The 20,816-nt window shown below is 44.5% G+C and overlaps 1 protein-coding gene across 1 annotated transcript; it reads right to left on the reverse strand.

The window, feature by feature from the left end:
- Window positions 1-10,990: 10,990 nt before the first annotated feature.
- Window positions 10,991-19,382, reverse strand: LOC143513746 (scavenger receptor cysteine-rich type 1 protein M130-like). The gene is made up of 19 exons (XM_077004482.1): window positions 19,178-19,382; window positions 18,284-18,595; window positions 17,836-18,141; window positions 17,130-17,444; window positions 16,678-16,992; window positions 16,226-16,558; window positions 15,600-15,914; window positions 14,424-14,729; window positions 14,189-14,260; window positions 13,622-13,936; window positions 13,393-13,452; window positions 13,165-13,293; window positions 12,925-13,032; window positions 12,070-12,132; window positions 11,859-11,945; window positions 11,704-11,760; window positions 11,552-11,590; window positions 11,393-11,443; window positions 10,991-11,136 (listed from the first exon to the last, which is right to left on the reverse strand). The coding sequence occupies exons 1-19, from the start codon at window positions 19,380-19,382 to the stop codon at window positions 11,087-11,089; spliced, it is 3,438 nt and encodes a 1,145-aa protein (XP_076860597.1). The 3' UTR covers window positions 10,991-11,086.
- Window positions 19,383-20,816: the final 1,434 nt, after the last annotated feature.

Below are 20,816 nucleotides of genomic sequence, written 5' to 3' on the forward strand. Positions count from 1 at the left end.
TACGGTGGGACGAGGAAGGCACGAGTAGGCACGTTGACAAAAAAGGCTTCTTTAATTACGAAAGTGAAAGTGCTGCACGAATAGCGCAAGCACTTGTACATGTAACACTCACACTGACACAAGTTTTAGACAAAGATGAGCACAAGACACTGCGCGAACGCACATTAAATAGGTGATAAACTAATACCCTCGTGATCTCGAGACAAGGCACAGGTGCGACTACGAATACGCTCACAAACAACCCACACCCACGGAACTACTAATATGGACATAACAGCACGCAGACGACATAACGACACGCCCACAGGGAAGGGTCCGGAGCTGTGACCGTAACACATAGGGCGTGGTCTCTCTATGTTCTCATAGTCTGTAAAAAGTTGCAATTTTTATCTTTAAAGTACCGGTAGTTTGAAATATATAAACAATATTTCTATTATGCACATAATTAAACAGCTTCCATAATGTTAATAATGTGTGTGTGTGATGCTACAGTGATGTCAGGCACTACTGAATTAGCATGAAATACTATGTCTATTTTATTTTTAAAATGTCTATTTTATGTGAAAAAATATGTTTATAAATAAACGTAGCCTTTATAATTTATGAACACCAGTTTTATTTTTAAGCATCTACATGGTTGAAGGCCGAAGATGCAGTGGTCGAAGATGGCGCCGCTGAGGTCGGCAGCCGTCGCGACAGCTCCACACACTGGCAACACTTTTTAACTGTTAATTTATTTTTTAGTAACTTTTTTTTACTTTTCTTTTCATCATGGCACGTATAACTTATGATAGAGACACTCTTGTTTCTATTAATTTACAATCAACTCACCAGACGTCGTTTTTAACCGATTCAAGCTGGCCGAGGGAGATCCTGAGGGAGAACAATGGAACCGGCAAGAAACACCGCCGTCGTCGACCCCGAGGGAAAAGGACAGGCGTCAGGAACAGGCTAAGGGCTAGAGCACATCGAGCCCCCCTACCCAGTGTCCTATTAGCCAACGTCCAGTCCCTAGAAAACAAACTGGACGACCTCCGGGCGAGAGTAAAGTTCCAGAGAGACATCCGTGACTCCGACCTCCTCTGCTTCTCTGAAACATGGCTAAACCCAGCGGTACCAGACCACGCCATCCTGCCGGCCGAGTTCTTTACAGCCTACCGCATGGACAGAACAGAAGAGTCCGGGAAATCGAGAGGAGGTGGGGTGTGAGTGTTTGTAAACAACCGCTGGTGCGGCAATGCCAGCGTTGTTACCCTCGCTCGCTCCTGCACTCCCAGTCTGGAATTACTTGCTCTCAAGCTTCGTCCATTTTATCTCCCTCGAGAATTCACCTCGGTCATCATAACCACTGTCTACATTCCACCCCAGGCCAACAAGGACACCGCACTGTGTGAGCTTCATGATGTTCTCACACAGTTTCATACATGACACCGAGACGCTGTTATCATTGTTGTTGGTGACTTTAACAACGCCAACCTCCGGAAAGCAGCGCCGGAGTTTTATCAACATATAAAGTGCCCAACCAGGGGCGACAGGACACTGGACCACTGCTACACTACAATAAAGGACAGCTACAAGGCGATATCGCTCCCTCCATTTGGAAAGTCCGACCACGCCGCCATTCTCCTCATGCCGGAATATAAACACAAACTAAAACAGCAGCTTCCGGCCAAGAAGGAGGCGCGGCGCTGGACCTACCAATCAGAGGGTGCCCTGCAGGACGCCCTGGAAGATGTGGACTGGAACATGTTCCGTGTCAGCGCTGCTGACAACGTCAGTGTATTTGCGGACTCTGTTGTGAGCTTTGTGGGGAAACTTGTTACTGACACAATTCCAACAGTCACTGTGAGGACTTTCCCCAATCAGAAGCCGTGGATAGATAAATCTGTCCGCGATGCTCTGTCAGCTCGCACAGTAGCGTACAATGCAGGACTGATCAGCAAGAATATGGACGAGTTTAAAGCCGCATCATACGGAGCGCGCAGGGCGGTAAGGCAGGCAAAACAACGCTACAGGAAGAAACTAGAGTCACAGTTTCAGCAGAGTGACTCTAGATCTCTGTGGCAAGGGCTTCGGTCAATCACGGACTATAAAGCCCCGATCTCCGGACTGATAAGTGCGGACAGGACGCTGGCGAACGAGCTGAACAACTTTTATGCTCGCTTCGGAGCTGCAGCCGGCAGTGCTAACAGCGGCGCTGACGGCGCATGCGCAGTACACCCCGGAGATCATCAGCCGCTTGTCATCACGGAGAGAGATGTGAGAAAGGTGTTTAGAGGAGTAAACACCAGGAAAGCTGCAGGACCAGATGGGATTTGTGGACGTGTCCTAAAATCCTGTGCATCCCTGCTCGCTCCAGTATTCACTCTGATCTTCAATCTCTCTCTCTCGCAGGGGATCGTACCATCCTGCTTTAAACAATCCATCATTGTGCCAGTCCCAAAGAAAACCCAGCCAACCTGCCTAAACGATTATCGCCCGGTAGCTTTGACATCATTGGTGATTAAATGTTTCGAAAAACTCATAAGAAACTTCATCACCTCCTCACTACCGGACCATCTGGACGCATTACAATTCGCCTACCGTATTAACCGGTCCACAGACGATGCCATCTCGCACCTGCTCCACTCTGCTCTGTCTCACCTGGACACTGGGAGGAATAGTTATGTTAGAATGCTGTTCATCGACTACAGCTCAGCGTTCAACACGATTATTCCCTCCACCCTTAACACCAAGCTGGAAGATCTAGGACTTCATTCATCCTTGTGTCACTGGATCTCTAACTTCCTGACAGACAGACCACAAAGGGTGCGGGTCGGCAATCATCTCTCCCCCTCACTCAACCTCAGCATTGGGGCTCCTCAAGGGTGTGTTTTGAGTCCTCTACTGTACTCACTATATACATACGACTGCGTGGCCACTTCCAGCTCCACATCCATCATAAAGTTTGCTGACGACACTGTGGTAGTTGACCTCATCTCCAACAACGACGAGAGAGCCTACCTGGAGGAGATTTCACGCCTGGAAACCTGGTGCCGGGATAATAATCTCCTACTGAACGTCAGCAAAACCAAGGAGCTGATAGTGGACTACAGCAGGAGACAGACGAGGAGCTACCAGCCCGTGATGATCAACAACGCCACTGTGGACAGAGTAGACAGCTTCAAATACCTTGGAGTTAATATCACGCAGGACCTGTCCTGGTCCTGTCACATTTATTAGGGTGACCATATTTTTGTTTGGGGAAAACCAGGACATGGGCGGGGGGGGGGGCGAACGTAAGTTGAGTATGATGAGGCTCAACTGATAAGGCTCAGGGATTCCGTGTCATACAGCGCCGTGCTCAGGGTCCTAGTGCCTGTAGATGTAGAATTAATGGCCCGATTAACGTAATTTAAAAACCAGGACATTTCCACAGTTTTAAAAAATATCCCGGGACGCCCGGGACAGGATGTGAAATACGGACATGTCCCGGGAAATACGGACGTTTGGTCACCCTACATTAACATCCAGGCAAAGAATGCCCGGAAGCGTCTTTTCCACCTTCGCCGACTTCGGGACTTCAGTCTGCCCTCCAAGGTTCTGCGAAACTTCTACTCGTGCACCATCGAGAGCATCCTCACGGGGAACATCACTACCTGGTTCGGTAACAGCACCAAGCAGGACCGGAAGACTCTACACAAGGTAGTGCGCTCTGCTGAGCGCATCATCCGGGTCGCACTTCCTGACTTGGAGTCTATCTACCACAAAAGGTGCTTGTCCAAAGCCAAAAAGATTGTGAAGGACCTCAGTCATCCGAGCAACAAACTTTTCTCCCTGCTGCCCTCAGGTAAGCGTTTTCGCTCCCTAAAGGCAAGCTCAGAGAGGATGAGACTGAGCTTCTTTCCCACGGCTATTCGGACTCTGAACCATGGCTAACCTTGACCATTCATATCCTGACCCGTCCTTGAACTCTACAGTGTTGCGTGTTGCACATTAAATGCACATTGCACTTTATCCTTTTTCTTTTTTTTTTTTTTTTTTTTGGCCCACCTCCACCCCCCCATCTTTGGAGGACAACTTTGTTTTTATGTACAGATTTAAATGGCAATTATAACAATTCTGTATAATATATAGCAGGGGTAATCAATTAAATCTTTCCGCGGTCCATTTTTGGCAGATAGCTCAGACCTTAGGTCCGGGTCCGCGGTGGCGAACGAAGTTGTTGAGCGGGGGGGGTTGGGGGTGGCGAACGAAAGTTGTTGAGCGGGGGGGCGAACGTAACACTCAAATGGGTGGTGAACGTAACACTCGTCTAAAAATAAATTCTCCGGTTTAAAATATAGTCTCCCGTTAAAAATTTTTTGGCATTTGGGTCCGTATCCAGTTAATCAGGAATGTGATTGGGTCCGGACAGGACGGCGTTCGGGTCCGGATCCGGACCGCGGTCCGCCATTTGGTGATACCTGATATATAGTATAGTGATAACAATATATAGTGATAACAATATGCAAAGTGATAATTATTGGGGTTAGGTGGACCAAGAAAAGAGGGGGAGAGAAGTAATAAAAAGGGAAAAGACAAAGAGGCAGGAAAAGAAAGAAGAAGAGAAAGAAAAGAAGAAGAAAAAAAAATAATAATAATAATAGAATAAAACACGCAACCAGCTCAAATGACCACTGCAAAGAAGAACAGAAAGTAAACCAAATACATATAGTACAAATGAGTGCGATGTATGGGTGTGTGTGAGTGTGTGTTTATGTGCAACCTAAAAGTGCAACATAGGATAGATGTATGGAATGTACTTACCAGCAAGGGTGGGTAGCTGCAACAACAATCCCCCAGAGGCCAGAGGCGGGCAGAGAGAGACCCGGGAATCCCACCCGCCCACGGCCCCCCAAGGAGCGGCGGAGTACCAGAGCCGCACTTCCCAGAAACCCTCACATGCCCGCCCCCGCAGGCGGGAGAGAGAGACCCCGGACAGCGCCCCACCAGTCAAGGAACGCAGGTCCAGGGAAACCAGAGGGAACAGAGCCCCCCCCCCCCCCCCCCCCCCCCCCCAGGATGCTCTCCCCACGGTGGGCCAGCGGCAAAGCCACGGCGCCACGCGCCCGGAAAGCCACCCACCACCCGGCAGGGCCCACCTCCCGCCGAGGAGCACCCGGCCGCCCCAAACCACCACCGCCCAGGGGAGCGGGCCAACCGCCCCCACGCCGGGGGGCCAAGCCGGACCCCGGAGCCCCAAGGCGCCCCCCCTCTGGAGTGGTGCAGTAATCTCAGGGGAGCATCCGGGAGTGAACCGGGCACGACCAGCCCCGACCAAGAACCAGCTGTCCTCACCTATACACTCAAATTCAGATTACATTCGCCCCTATACACCCCTACCATGCACACACCCACCCCCATACACATATACATACACTCAAATTCACCCTCACCCCTCCAAATTTACCCACACCTGGCCATATATCCCCTCCCTCCAACACGTACTCATTCATCCGCCTATTCAGAAACAAGAAGAAAACAAGGACAAAGACACACACTTATCCAGACTAGCACACCCTCTGCGGCGGGGGCAAATGGCTGGACCAGCAAGGACCGGCAGTGGTCCTAGTGGCAGTCATGGCCTGGCGGTTAGGGAACTGGTCTTGTGACCGGAGGGTCGTGGGTTCGATTCCCAGACAGGCCATGACTGAGGTGCCCTTGAGCAAGGCACCTAACCCCAACTGCTCCCCGGGCTAGGGCTAGGGCTGCCCACCGCTCTGGGCACGTGTGATCTACAGCCCCCTAGTAATCACTAGTGTGTGTGTGTGTGTGTGTGTTCAGACTGCACAGATGGGTTAAAAGCGGAGGACAAATTTCGATTGGGGTGTAAAAAATCACAATTGACAAAATATGGCACATTTCATTTCATTCATTTACATTTCATTAGGAAGCCACCAGCCCAGTCCCGCGCCAGCTAGCTGGCTCATTGAGCACCGAACTTCACTGCACCCCCAGCTCAAGGCAGGGAGCGGTCGACCCGGGGAGACCAGGGTGGCAACCCTCCCCACCACCACATCCAAGCCCGGATCCACACCACCCCCACCACAGAGAGCAGCCGGTCCGCACATCCACATACACCTAGACACACATTTCCTTCATACTTTATCCTTTTTCAACTCGGCCACTCATTTCTCGCTGCTCATATTTTTTTAAATAATTTTTTTATAATTTATAATTTTATAATATTTTTAAAATAATTTTTTCATATTTTTTATTTTTTAAATCTTATATTTACTTATATTTTATATTTACTTATATTTTATATCTTATCTTATTTGCTTACTGTCAGGTGTGGGGGGTATGTTGCTCAAAGCATTTCACTACTTGTACTGTGTATAACTGTGTATGTGACCAATAAACATTGATTTGATTTGATTTGATTTGATTTGATTTGATACATCTAGGAGTGTTGGCATGACCATGTTTTCAGTGTGCTGTCTGTGTTCTTGATGTGACACACTGACTCCATACTATGGAGAGGATTCAGTGCCAATTAGAAATGTAATCGCTACTAGGCAAAAATGGAAACGCAATCCACAAAATGCATTGCTTTTCCATACAAACATGCAGAATATGTGCCAAAATGAAATGCAAAAGCACAATTACATTACATTTCAATGCACTTTATCTCTTTATTGAAAAACAATACACACGAATTTGCATTCAAAACCAAAATGCTGAATTTGTGCCAGAATTGCATATAATACAGCTCGAAATGTAATCACGGCACAGAGGTATTGCTTTTCACCGTACGGTATTTCAGACATAAATGTCTCCTTTAAATGTAATGATCACGAGATTGATTTAAACACTGATGTGATTAAAACATGCCACAATGAAAAGTAAAAGCTCCAGTGTGTGTGGATTTGTATTTAAAGAAAGAAATGCTGAATTCGTGCCAGAAGCCACCTTGAAATGTGTAGTGGAGACAGCTAAACGCCATTTCACTGTGACACCCAAAATGGAATCCTTTCCCACTGAACTGAGAAATTGACTCACATCTCTTTGGTTGCATGTAAATTTAAAGACTGATTCTTTACACAGCAACGGGCCCCAAAGGACCCACATCCATAGTGGTGTTTACCTCCCAAAAGCCTACAATGCTGACCTTATGATCTCCTGAGCTTGGGAGAGAGGCCATCTAAGAGAGGCTGGTCAAAACCAACCTTCGTCGAAGGACACTGGGACCACAGTCAGGAAGGACCATAAAACTCTAAATTCCAACCTTATCTGATCGCCCACAGTTTAAACCCACTCTATGTCCTGTGTTATAATCCAGAGCTGAAGATACAAATATTTCAGAGATCTCTGTAACTCCAAATCTGATCTGTACACAGAATTGGGATTCAGCCTACAGGAACCAGCTCGGCGAATGCAGTCTAGAGACACCGAACTTGACTATCTTCCATACAAGGAAAGATTAATTATTCTTGAAACCAGTATTCAGCTTTCCAGCCTTTAAGGACAAAGGACCACAGGACCATGTGCCCAAATGTGAACACTGTGCCATGTGGTTGATATGAAGACACAACTTATGATCTTTTATGTATTCAGTATTAAGTGATCTTATTAGAATACGTGTTACTGTATAAACACACCACATACCCATATCTATGTATTAGTTTGTATGTTACTCATTGAATGTGATCACTCTCATGTGTGCGTATGTGACCTCACATTTATTCCTGTCTGTGCATTATGTGTCATTTATTGTCCAAAAGTGGAAATTAAGAATGGCTCAATGTGTAGACTAATAGAATCAAATAATTCTTGTTTAGCCAGAGTATGTAAGACAATTTATTTAGGATTAGTTTACTTTGTCTTCGAATTGTGTTAATCTGTCTTCTTTGGTTAAGTCATTAACTAGACCTGGAAAGACGGGCACTCCTCGCTCTCTCCCTCTCTCTCTCTCTCTCTCTCTCTCTCTCTCTCTTTCTCTCCCCTGTCTGGGCAGAGGTCATGAATATTCATTAATAAAGGCCAATGGTCAATGGCCTGATGAACATGAAAGCGCCTTACAATTACGCCCCTAAAACTTGTTTTAAAAGCCCTTGCTCGAAGCGAAACAATGAGCTTGGCAGCCTGGTAATTTGGGAAGACTTGGAGAACTTCGCCAGAGTCGCCGAGACTCAAAGACTCGAACACGCCAAACCATCGTGACTGTTCGCTGGACTCACGCCGAACACCGCAATGTCCAGAAGAGCGATGCCAAGGAACCGCAACTAACGCTCTCACCGAGTCCAACAGAAGATTCTTCTTTATTTTATTTTATTTTCTTTATTCTACGTTTCGTCGTCAAAAGTACTTTTATTTCGTCTAGTCGTTCAAGTCAAGCTCATCTTCTTTCTCAGTCAAGTCATCTGCACAAGTTTGTCTGCGCCCTCAAGCTTCGACTGTGACGTCACCGCTAAGCCTCCGCGACCCGAGCCGTCTCACGTGACCTGCTCCGCAGACCTTAGCCGCCTCAAGAAACAAACCGTGAACGCGCACCGGTTGGTCCGCGTAACCACGTCTCTCCTTCGAAGTAAGACGCTCAGTTCATATGCTGTTTTGGGGTTGCCAACTGCTATTTCTCCCGGAGTCCAAAATAGTAAATACTGTTACCATTAACCTGCCCAAACTTCCTCTTTCTTCTTTTCTATTCTCTCTCTAAAGACCTCGTCTCCGTCCCTGGGTCCTACGCTAGTTAGGCAAGCCTTAGGATAGTTAAGTAAATAAATCTCATGATCCGACAGTTGTTTATCATTCGCTATTGTTGTTTAATTTTATATTCTTTGCTGTTCACTATTATATCCCTGGTTTAAATTAGTAGATTCACATATAGGTTTAGTTTCAATTTGAGCCAAATCATTCATATGCTTTGTATCAATTGTAATATTAACCATTTAATAAATGTGGATATTTATTCATCTGGTCACGGTGGTAAATGCATATTTTGGTCGATGGTATTAGGTCACTGCGCGGAACCAGAACTTAACCCTTTAGTAATGAGACTGATCAAACCATATTCCACCTAACTCCGTTATCACAATACTGGTTCCTGAGCAATCAGGATGGTGCCCCGTTCATAATCCATAAACTAATATATGTATCCGCTACAAATGCAATCGACTGAACGTCATTGTATTCCACTGTGTGTCTCTGTGAAGCTGTAATTGTGCCAGAATGAAATCTAATCACTGTCCAATAGGAACGCTCGCCTGAATTTGGGGCGGGGCTTAGACTCCAGTCAGAAGCAATCGCTCGTAGTTGGACTTGAAAGCAGCAGAAATGTCTTTTCACGACAGAATAAAAGAGGAAATAAACAGTCTAATTGGACAAATTGAGGCTGGTGCAGTTACAGACGACTATGTGCTTAACTTAATTAAGCTGAAGGTGCTGGACAATATTGAAAATGGACCTTGAAAGTGTCGTACATGTGCTTGAATTCCACCTTGTTAAAGGTGGATGAACCCTGCAAACAGCGCTGAAGAGCGGAGCCCCCGCGATTGCTACCCATATTTTCCAGATTATAAACCGCTACTTATTCCCTCACGCTTTGAACCATGCAACTTATAATGAGGTGTGGCTTTTCTGTAGATGTTTCTTCACCCGTCAAGGGTGGAACAGAAAGTTAATCAGGTGGTAGGACAAAGTTGTAAATCAAAGAAGAAAGTGCTCATTTTCATTTAACTCATGCAAGCAGCAGGCACGACGGAAAATTTTTTCCAAACGAACGTGTTGTGCCGAATTCTGAGTCCCCTCGTTTGCACACGCATAAAAACGCTACAGATGATATTCCGGAGTTACAGTGATTTTAACTTAGTTCATTGAGCATTCTAGTTTTGTCCTAACTAGATATTTAGACATAATACTGCTGTAATACTGCAAAATCGTGGTCAGAGGTGTACGGTGAAAAGCAATACCTCTGTGCCGTGATTACATTTCGAGCTGTATTATATGCAATTCTGGCACAATTTCAGTGTTTTGGTTTTGAATGCAAATTCGTGTGTATTGTTTTTCAATAAAGAGATAAAGTGCATTGAAATGTAATGTAATAGTGCTTTTGCATTTCATCTTGGCACGTATTCTGCATGTTTGTATAGAAAAGCAATGCATTTTGTGGATTGCATTTCTATTTTTGCCTAGTAGCGATTACATTTCCAATTGGCACTGAATCCTCTCCATAGATGTGCACCTCTCGACTTTTGTAACTTCGCGTGCGCCGCGCCTCAGCGCAATGAACAAAGTCATGTTTGCAGGGTTTATACACCTTTATAAGATGGAATTCAAGCACTTGTATGTCACTTTAAAGGTCCATTTCTATATTTCCCAGAACATTAAACTTAATTAAGTTAAATATTTATACATTTACTCGAAATGATTCAAACAATTTAATGGTTGTTCATTTTCAAAACACCCAATCTTAACGTCTTCACGTTTTCTCATGTTTCGTCCTGGAATTACAAGAGGCTCGTATTTGTTAACGTAATACAAGAGAACTGTTCAGTTAGAAAGCTATTTGGTGTGAAACAAAGCAGTTACAATTTCAAGCATTTTCAAGTACTTTAGCCTAAATTCCAGCACTTTTCAAACCTGGAACACAATGCAACATTAAAATTCGTCAGGTAAATGTTTTTCCTTTCTTTTCTGCGCTCCAGATTTCGGTTTACTTTAACTATCCACCACTGTATTTCCCGCTGTTGGGCGGGTACCAGCCGGCTACGGTCGGTGCTGGATCAAACCATTTTTCAGTGGGAGGCGGGGGTGTATGCACTTAATGGAAAATATGCAGATGTTTATTATGTTGCATAAACATTTTCCTTGTATTGGGACACTGAAAGACACCTTGAAGTTCAAATACATTGTGTTTTTACTGAGTTACATTTACTGACACTCACTGGCATTAACTGGAGGAGGTGTTTAACCTACAGGGCTGTTCACAAGACTATCAGAGACTGCTGCCATATGCCATTTTAGTTGTGGAAAGGTGAAAAAAATCATGTTTAATGAAAGTTAAATCCTTCAAATTGTGATCTATATTCCCATATTTTTCTGAAGGATAAAGGTTTTGGAAAAGGTTTCAGAAAAGGTTTCCATTTTCCTGAGGCTTCTCCATCATGTACCTGCAATCTGTAAAAAGAATAAATTTACATTAAAAATTTTGCTGCTACAAATATACTGCTGCTACAATATATATTACAATATATATTATTGTTCCACAAACAGATTCAATAAGGGAAAATAAGTCCCTGTTGAATCCTGAAGGAAAAAACTCATGTAACAACAATTTAACCAACAAACTCTCTTTTGATGTGACACACTGACTCCACCCTCCCCACCCACATACAGGTGGAGTGTAAGTGAGGACACAACAAGGGACACTCACCATCTACACCTCCTACATCCTGTCCAGCAGAGATGACATCATCAGTGTCCACTACACCAACAGACAAAGATAAAGTATGATGTCAAAACATAATGAACCCCATATTTTACAGCATTATTTCAGTCTAACAAAAATGTTCTACAATGAAAACATTCTTACTCAATACGAAGCTTGGGTTCAGTCCTGCGTAATCATAGTCTGATGTGTCCACCACACCAATATGGGAAGAACAATTATGAGCCCAATAAATAACTGATATTTTATTGCTTTTTATATGTCTGTGTTAAATGGAACTAAACAGAAATTCCTACCTGCTATAATGTTTGGATTCAGTACAGTGGAAACAACATCATCATAGTTCATCTCCTCTGTCAAAAGTTAGAAATTACATAAATATGTAATTACATTTACTACATTACTTCCTTTTCTATATTTGAGGTTAGAATCGTCTGATTACAAGTTATACCTGTGACAACAGCAAAGTCCTGATCGGCTCTGATGACATCATCATAATTCTCATGGACATCCACTACACCAGTGTCATGTAGTGACTCTTAAAGGGACAGGTACTCAAAGTTAAAAAGGATAAAAAGCTGTTCAAAGTGCAGCTTTTTATAATCCAGATTTGTCAGGTAATTTGGATCCAGTCTGACACCCACACACGGGGGTCCTCTTACCTGAGAGAAGCTCCTCCTCCACATCCTCATATTCTGAATGCTGGACTTCAGAAAGGACACTTCCTGTTAGAGGAGAGCAGAACAGTCATGTGACAGGAACAGAACACCAAATCAACCACAAACCTCTGACTCACGTGATCATAGTCAACTGGGTTGGTTACAGGAAGATTAAAATATTATCAAATACAGCCAGTGAATGGTCTCACACACAACCCTAACACCATAGTGGTGTGGTGGTGGGTTAGCCATACACACACTAACCCACCACCACACATTCTCTCTCCCTCACTCACATGCACACACACACACACACACACACACACACACACACACACACACACACACACACACACACACACACACACACACACACACGTTATAAAATACTCTCATTCACTTCACTGCATCTCATCCTGCACATATATCTGCAGCTGTGTGAATTGTTTTTCAGGAGGTTTACAGGAATTATAAAGTTTAGCTGCCTGATGCTGAGCAGCAGAATTAGACACTAATGTTATAAATTAATTCAAAGGTGTCTCACCCCCCTCCTCAACTCACTCATCAAATTGATGGATTTTTCATGTGAGATTTCCCTCTGATCACTACATTCACATGTTTGGTTTGTTGCATCCTGATTATTGTTTCTCAAACACTCAAATCACTTGTGCATCTTGTCTTGCTCATTACAAAAGGTGTTTATCCTCAATACAGATGAACCACTAGGAAAGGCACATGGTCCCAGGACACCTACTGAGGTGTTCTCTATTTGAACACCTAATTATCTTGCGAACTGCTGATCTCATAAGTACAATATAATTGACAAAGCCCCAGTATTGAAGCTCCCATCCTACTCACCCATTTGAGCTGTGGGATTGGCTCTTTTAATGATGAGTCTGTGGTTGATCTCCTCATAGACTGCGTTAGACATGGTGTTAAACCTGGGAGTGTAACGACTAAAGAGCACTGGAGAAGAGACAGACAGAAACATGGAGCCACTCCAGCGCAAACGCTAATGACAGACTGAGGGGTGATTCTATAATGGTGCTAAGAGAGTGTCCAAAAACTGGAGTGTAGATGTGTGTGAGTGTGTCCTACCTCTCCTGAGCAACCTGTTCTGGTACACCAGCCCAGCGAGAAGCACTAAAGCCAGGATGAGCAGCACTCCCAGGAGGACGACTGAAAGGACCGACAGTGCAGGTGCTGGTGGAGGTAGTGTATGACCAACTGGACAGAGAAACGCACAAAAAACTGGACTATTGAGTAAAATATATTAAGAAACATTCAGAAGAACAAGAAACTGAGATGTATAAACTAATAGTGAACCTGTGGGGCTGGAGGTTCTGGTGGTTGTTCTGGAGGTAGTAGTGGGGGGGGGAGACGGGGCTGTAAATACAGAAGCACAATATTCAGACATACACTACATCTATGTACACACTCTGGGCACAATTTGACAGTAATTGCTCTCATAAGCAATTAACAGCAGATCAGAACTGCCATGGAGAATTTTGGGAAAAACATTTTTAGAATCAGAAATCCAAGATGCATTTCTGACCTGCACAGGTGACTCCAGCATCCTCTTTGTGGGAGCAGTCGGTGTGGTTCTTCAGTGAATAACTGCAGTCCCACAGATGAATCTCATCCCCTCTACACTTCACTCTGTTCAGCCACATCACCCCTTCACCAGCACCAGAGGCAGCACCCCCATCAGCCCTCAGTGCCTTCCCACAGCCCAGCTGTCTGCAGACCACCTCAGCGTCCCTGATGTCCCACTGATCACCACAGACGGAGCCCCACACAGCGTTATGGTAAACCTCCAGACTCCCAGAGCAGCTTCCCTCTGCTCCCCTCAGCCTGAGAGGCAGGTGATCTATATATATACACACACACACACACACACACACACACACACACACACACACACACACACACACACACACACATGCATGCACACACAAACATACACAAACAGGAGCAAAATCAACACTGACAACTATAATCAAAACACGTTTGTACTGTCCTTTGAAGGCATATGAGACTATTTCTGATCATGGTGAGGACACTTGTGATTCATGCTCTCCTGAGTGAAATGTGGTTCTTCTCTGTGTGTGAGTCCTTTTACTGGAGCACTGGCTCTGGGAGGGAGAGGAGGAACATCTCACATGTCTTTGCTGCACACCATCATTGCTCCCTCCTGTGTGCAGAGCAACATACACACAGCACGTCCAAGAACATTCAGGTCTGGAGCTGTATTACATATTTAATGGCATAATCTGCATTTCATTGACTATTGTCACACAAGCAGATACTTGTAGGATAATTTAAACCAGTACAATCTGGAGAGAGAATCTTCCTACCTGAGCAGGTAATGTGAGCCACCTCATTGCGATTATCACAGATGTTCTGGCCCCAGGGTTCAGATGGGCAGTGCCACAGAGTGGAGTCGTGTTTCTTACATTTCACCTGATCCAGCCAGTTAGGAGCTGATTCCACTCTTGCTCTGGCACCAGACTCCCTGCCTGTTCTTCCACAGTTCAGCTCTCGACAGACCAAACTTACTGTTTCATCATTCATCCCATTCACACACACATTCCCCCAGGATCCATTGTAGAACACTTCCAGATTCCCCACACACCCCTCAGTGAGTCTCATTTCTTTAAAATCTGGTGAGAGGAGAGAAAGACGAAAGCTATTCCTTCAATAAAAAAATATAAGATCCGTGGTTCCTGCAGAATAGCTATTTAATAGAGGCATCTCGAAATTAAAGTTTAATGTGGAACATGGCCCAGCCAAATGTTTCTTGTCCCACTATAATCCTGGGTACAAGATCAACAAGCCTCAATCTTTTACATTTTGATCTGGATTGCTGAGCAGAACTACATGACACAAACAATAGCACCATGCAAATACACTTTGTAACTCCAGGGGCATCAAGGAGAGATAGGGCGGACACAAACGCTGAGAGGAGTGAGATTTATTAAAGGCTTGGGTCAAATCCGAGAGGGAGTCTGAACATGAAACATAACCAACATGCAAAGACATTAAACACAAAGAACAAACCATAAATTCAACCAGACCACGTAACTACACAAAGCGGTACATTTAAAAAACAACAATTACCAGTAACAGACAAGACCAAACATAGGATATAAATAGACCAGAGTAAACAAGTGACACATAAAAACAATAATGAGGGGGCCGGGTTACAAAACATGAGGAGGGACTAGAACATGCATATGGTTAACAAAATAAAACATACATGATTGACATATGGGGGAGGGGCTAACCGTGACACAGTACAGGTACTACATTTCCCATAATGACCCAGAGATCACTACTTTCAGTCAGACATAGTTCTTATGTCTTTTTCTGTTATATGTACAACTTGACAAATGTTAGTAATTAAAAGCAAACCAGCCACAGAGAAGACAAGATTATGCAAATGTTTGAAGACTCACAATATAGAAAAAATAATGTGTAACACTGTAACAACACAAGGTAATATGAAATAGCTTAACATGTAAACACTTCACCTGAACACACCACTCCTACGTCCTCTTGATGTCCACACTCATCTTCTCCACAGAGCTGATAGCTGCAGTTCCACAGAGACGTCTCACTCCCCTCACACTGCACCTCATTCAGCTGTATGGGTCCAGTTCCAGGACCAAACCAGGCTGGTACCGGGACACTGAGGGCCACTCCACACTGCAGCTGCCTGCACACCACCTGGGCGTCCTCAATATCCCATGAGTCATCACACACTGTCCCCCACAAACCACTGAGGAAAACCTCCAGCCTCCCTGCACAGTCTCCACCAGAACCAACCAGCCTGATGGAGCTGTGGGCTGAGTCACACACACACACACACACACACACACACACACACACACACACACACACACACACACACACACACACACACACACACACACACGCACACACACACAATTGCACTTTATGTGTCCAAGATGGGTCAGACCCTTTAACCTCTGTGGTGTTGTTAATATATGAAATAGTTTTAAGAAAATGATAATTCCAGGTCCAGAGTCATAAATCAGCACACAATTTGGACACATTTTGAATATCAGGTACCTTAATAATTAGGTTATTAATACTGTTCATATTTGCTCAATTATTTGCAAAATGTAACACTTACCAGAGCAGGTGATGTACAGCTGTTCCCTGGAGCTGCAGGAGAAGTTGAGGAGTTTTGCACTGCTGCAGTTCCCCAGATGAGCTTCACTCCCAGAACAATTGAACCCCGTCACACACATGTGGCTGTGTTGTTCAGGACTGGATGGAGAGGAGCTGGAGAAGTTCAGCACAGAGCCACAGCCCAGCTGTCTGCAGACCACAGAGGCCTCAGACACACTCCAGGAGTCCAGGAGAACTCTCCTCCAGTCCTGGATGAAGAAAACCTCCACCTGCCCCTCACACTCCCTCCCTCCAGACAACCGCACTCGCCCCTCATGAAAGACCTGAGAGGAACCTGCATGGGAATACATGTAAGTTAGTAAGCTGTTTATTTTAGCATGAAAAATGTTGTATCCATTTAATGTTGTAGGAGTTTCTATCACTATCATGGTGAACATGAGTGGAGGATCTCACCATTACAGATGACTCCAACATCCTGTTCATGAGAACATGCTGCTCGACTCCATGATGAGATGGGACATTCTGACAGGTGTGTCTTGTTCCCATGACAATCAAACACATCAGCCCAGATGTGGCCCCTCCCCTCCCCAAACCAGTCCGCCCCCAACACAGCCACAGCACTCCCACACATCATCTGTCCACAGAGGACACTGGCAGCTTTCATATTCCAGCTTCCCCCACAAACTGAGCCCCAGTCACTGAGGTACTGGAGCTCCACTCGACCAGAACAGGAGTCCCAGCCGTTCACCAGACGCGCTGCTGTGTGACCTAAACACACAACTGACAACTTAGTGCAACAGCAATCAGTTCATGTTTATTATTATTTTATATGTATGCAGATATACAGCAGACCAGATTAGCAAAAGCATATTACAGACATAGAGAAATAAATTATTATACTTTACCTGAACATATCACTCCCACATCATTGTCATGGGAACAGTTGTTTCTGAGTGTAGAAGATGTTGGACAGGAGTAAATCTCAGATTCGTTGCCTCTACACTGAAGCTCCTCTGTCCACACCTGGCCCTCCCCTCTGCTAAAAGCAGCTGCTCCCAGCACCTCCACAGGATGCCCACAGCCCAGCTCTCTACACACAACCTCTGCATCCTGCTGGTCAAAGTCAGCATCACACACTGTGCCCCAGGTCTTCCCATGAAGCACCTCCACTCTCCCAGAACACAGGTGAGGACCGTCTGTAAGTCTGCACCTCCTGTGAGCTGTACATTTAAAGTACTTCAAATTACAACACTGAGCAGAACACACAACTGTGGTACATTTTATTTATTTTAGTTGGTAATAGTATAAGACATATTGTTTACAATGAATGTGCATCACTTTACACCAGCACGTTCACCCTGCTTGTCAACGACATACTGTCTTGAACCACTGTGAAGGCTTTGAATCACCTCTTCTCACCACCGCACAGGTGATAATACATGCAGAATGTAGTAATTTAATGATTCTTGGCAAATCTTTTATTACATTTAATGAACAATTTCTTCAGTGAACAAATTTTTTTTGTAATATTTGACAAAGTGTAAGATCCAGTTGAAATATATTCAAAATCTAATTAAAAGTAAGTTGGCAGGGTGATTAACTTCATCTTACCTGAGCACCGTACTCCTGCATCTTCATCATGACCACAGTGACTGCCCTCCCACTCTTCTGGTTCACAGTTCTGCAGTGTTTGCTCTGTTCCATTACAGATATAACTAATCGAGATTGGTCCTGATCCCTGTCCAAAGTGAGCATCACCCGGTACATCTACAGCCTCCCCACAGCTCAGCTCTCTACACACCACTGCAGCATGTGTCATCTCCCAGTAATCATCACACACTGTTCCCCACTGTCCTCTATGAAGAATCTCCACTCTCCCAGCACAGGGACTGACTCCACCCACCAGCCTCACACTGCCTGTGCAGAATGAATATGAGGAAGAAAGAAATAAAGAAAGAAAGAGGTTGAGATATGGGCCAAAACAAGTAAAAAAAACGATGTGTGAAAGGGATTCAGAGAGAATGTTTATGGCCTGAAGTTATGAATTATACATTCTTACCACTACAAATTAGTCCAACATCACTGTCATGAAAGCAGTTGTTTCTCAATGAAGATGTTGGACAGGAGTAAATCTCAGACTCGTTGCCTCTACACTGAAGCTCCTCTGTCCACATCTGGCCCTCCCCTCTGCCAAAAGCAGCTGCTCCCAGCACCTCCACAGGAAGCCCACAGCCCAGCTCTCTACACACAACCTCTGCATCCTGCTGGTCAAAGTCAGCATCACACACTGTGGACCAGGTCTTCCCATGAAGCACCTCCACTCTCCCAGAGCAGCGAGAACCTCCAACCAATCTGACCCTTAAAATATTACCTAAGGGATCAAATTTAATACAATATTTTATAATGATTAGGATTAATTAAAGTGATTAAATGTATCTGATGGGCATTTAATAACACTTAAATGTACTGGACATTTTGAATGCAATTGTCACGTTGAGGACCCCGGCCCCTCCCTTTTGGGCGTGTGTTTACGTCGTCTACGTCTACTCATCTGCATCTGTGGATCTCCGTGGGTGCGGTAGTCTCTTGTGATAATCCGTCTCACCTGTGGCTCGTCTCGTAATCACGCGGGGCTTATGTGGTTTGTCTATTTAATGTGCATTCGCGCAGTGTCCTGTGCTCATCGTTTTCTGAGTTTACACGTGTGCATGTGTATATGTATGTTTCCTCGTGCGCTATTACGCAATACCTGTTAAATAAACGTAACGTTGTTGGTCTGAAACCAGCGGACTCATGTCTCGTCCGTCTCTCCGGTGCCATCGTTATAGCAATAATATACATTTCCACATGGTTATATTTTTACATACATAAATAATGAATGAAAGGAAATGAATGAATGTTGAGCAGTAAACCATATTCTCTGAGTTTTATATTGACATTTATAGCATCTTACCTGAGCAGATGACTCCAGCAGTTTTAGTTTGATTACAGTTATTTTCACCCCACCCTGCTGAACTACAGTTCTTCAGTGTAGACTCAGATCCACTACAGTCCACATCATCCATCCAGATTGGTCCTGGTCCAAAGTGAGAATCACCCAGTACATCTACAGCCTCCCCACAGTCCAGCTCTCTACACACCACTGCAGCATCTCTCATATCCCAGTTATCATCACACACTGTTCCCCACTGTCCTCTATGGAGAACCTCCACTCTCCCAGTACAGCGACTGCTACCATTCACCAGCCTCACACTGCCTGTTAAATGAGACATGAAAGAGAGAGAGAGAGAGAGAGAGAGAGAGAGAGAGAGAGAGAGAGAGAGAGATTATACCTCTGTCAAGAGAAGATAACATGATAACTTTATTGATGTCCAGAGGGACTGTCAGTTATTCCAAATAGCAGCAGATGAGGTGTATATGCTAGAAAATAGCTGCTATATGAACATTAAAGGTACATATAAACAAATGCATGTACAATGCATAAATCACCCATTATTGCACTTTACTGATTGTATAAATAATGAACAGTAAGTGTTCACATGTACTGAAGCTGTACTGAAGCGGGAGTAACCTTGAACTGTACTTCAGGAGGAAGACGTGACATGTTGGCAGTAGTAGTAGAAACATACAGTATTTACTTCACCTTTACTCTTTTTCACGTTTTTTAAGGTATGTGAGGAACATTCATTTGATTACACACATGAAAAAATAAACAAGATCAAACTAAGTAATCTGTCATTTACTACTTTCCTACATCTTTACAGTGCACTCAGTGCACCTCATCAATTATGTGAATGCAGAAAGAGGTTTTGAAAACAGTAGCTAGATTTCTTATAACAGAGTACAGAAGATTTATTCAATTAATTCGTTCTAAATACAATTGCATGTATCTTAACTTAAACCAGTCCACTTCTTATAATGCCTACTACTTAGACGTCTCTGTCACTAAACAAGACGAGAAATTGCTCCTGAGTGGGGGAGGGGTGGGGGGCTCAGCTACTGAGTCCAGTTTAACCTTCGTCCTCTTCCTCCTCTTCCTCCTCCTCCTCCTCCTCTCTGTCACAGTCTGTGGCAGGGCCGGAGTGGGCCCCTTTTTCAGCCCGGGAGTTTCATGCCCAAAACCGGCCCAAAATTATTTTTCCCTCCCTATCGGCCCAAACTAGAGACTGACATGAGCCGGCCCATCTGGAATCCTCCCGAATCTCCCGATTAGCCACTCCGGCTCTGGTCTGTGGAGAGTCCAGCACTCAACCCCACTACAGACTATGTTTTATACACTTATGTTTACACTGGTGATCACTACTGTCACAACTAACTGATTAATAACAGAGTTGAGTCACATTTCAAATATGTGATATATCAATCTATTTTAAAGTGATTCTGTCCTTACCGGCTCTAGAGAATGAGACTGTGGACATCAGAAAAATTAAAGTCAGACAGCTGTCCATCTCCCTTTGTCTGGCACACACTCTGTTCAACTCAGCAGACAATACAAGCTTCACCTACGCTCCCCCAAAGAGAATGAAGGAACTGTGTCCCCTCAGCCCCCGAGAGAGAGAGAGAGAGAGAGAGAGAGAGAGAGAGAGAGAGAG

The sequence above is a fragment of the Brachyhypopomus gauderio genome, chromosome 5 (assembly GCF_052324685.1).
Source record: "Brachyhypopomus gauderio isolate BG-103 chromosome 5, BGAUD_0.2, whole genome shotgun sequence".
Taxonomy (NCBI): Eukaryota; Metazoa; Chordata; class Actinopteri; order Gymnotiformes; family Hypopomidae; genus Brachyhypopomus; species Brachyhypopomus gauderio.

What these genes read in the sequence shown, in the direction of transcription:
- LOC143513746 (XM_077004482.1), bottom strand. Translation starts at nt 19,382, where the DNA reads ATGAGAGATGCTGCAGTGGTGTGTAGAGAGCTGGACTGTGGGGAGGCT. An exon ending in CAATCCCACAGCTCAAATGG is followed by an intron (nt 12,133 to 12,924) that starts GTGAGTAGGATG and finishes CTCCTCTAACAG; the next exon opens with GAAGTGTCCTTTCTGAAGTC. An exon ending in GGAGGAGGAGCTTCTCTCAG is followed by an intron (nt 11,946 to 12,069) that starts GTAAGAGGACCC and finishes TGTCCCTTTAAG; the next exon opens with AGTCACTACATGACACTGGT.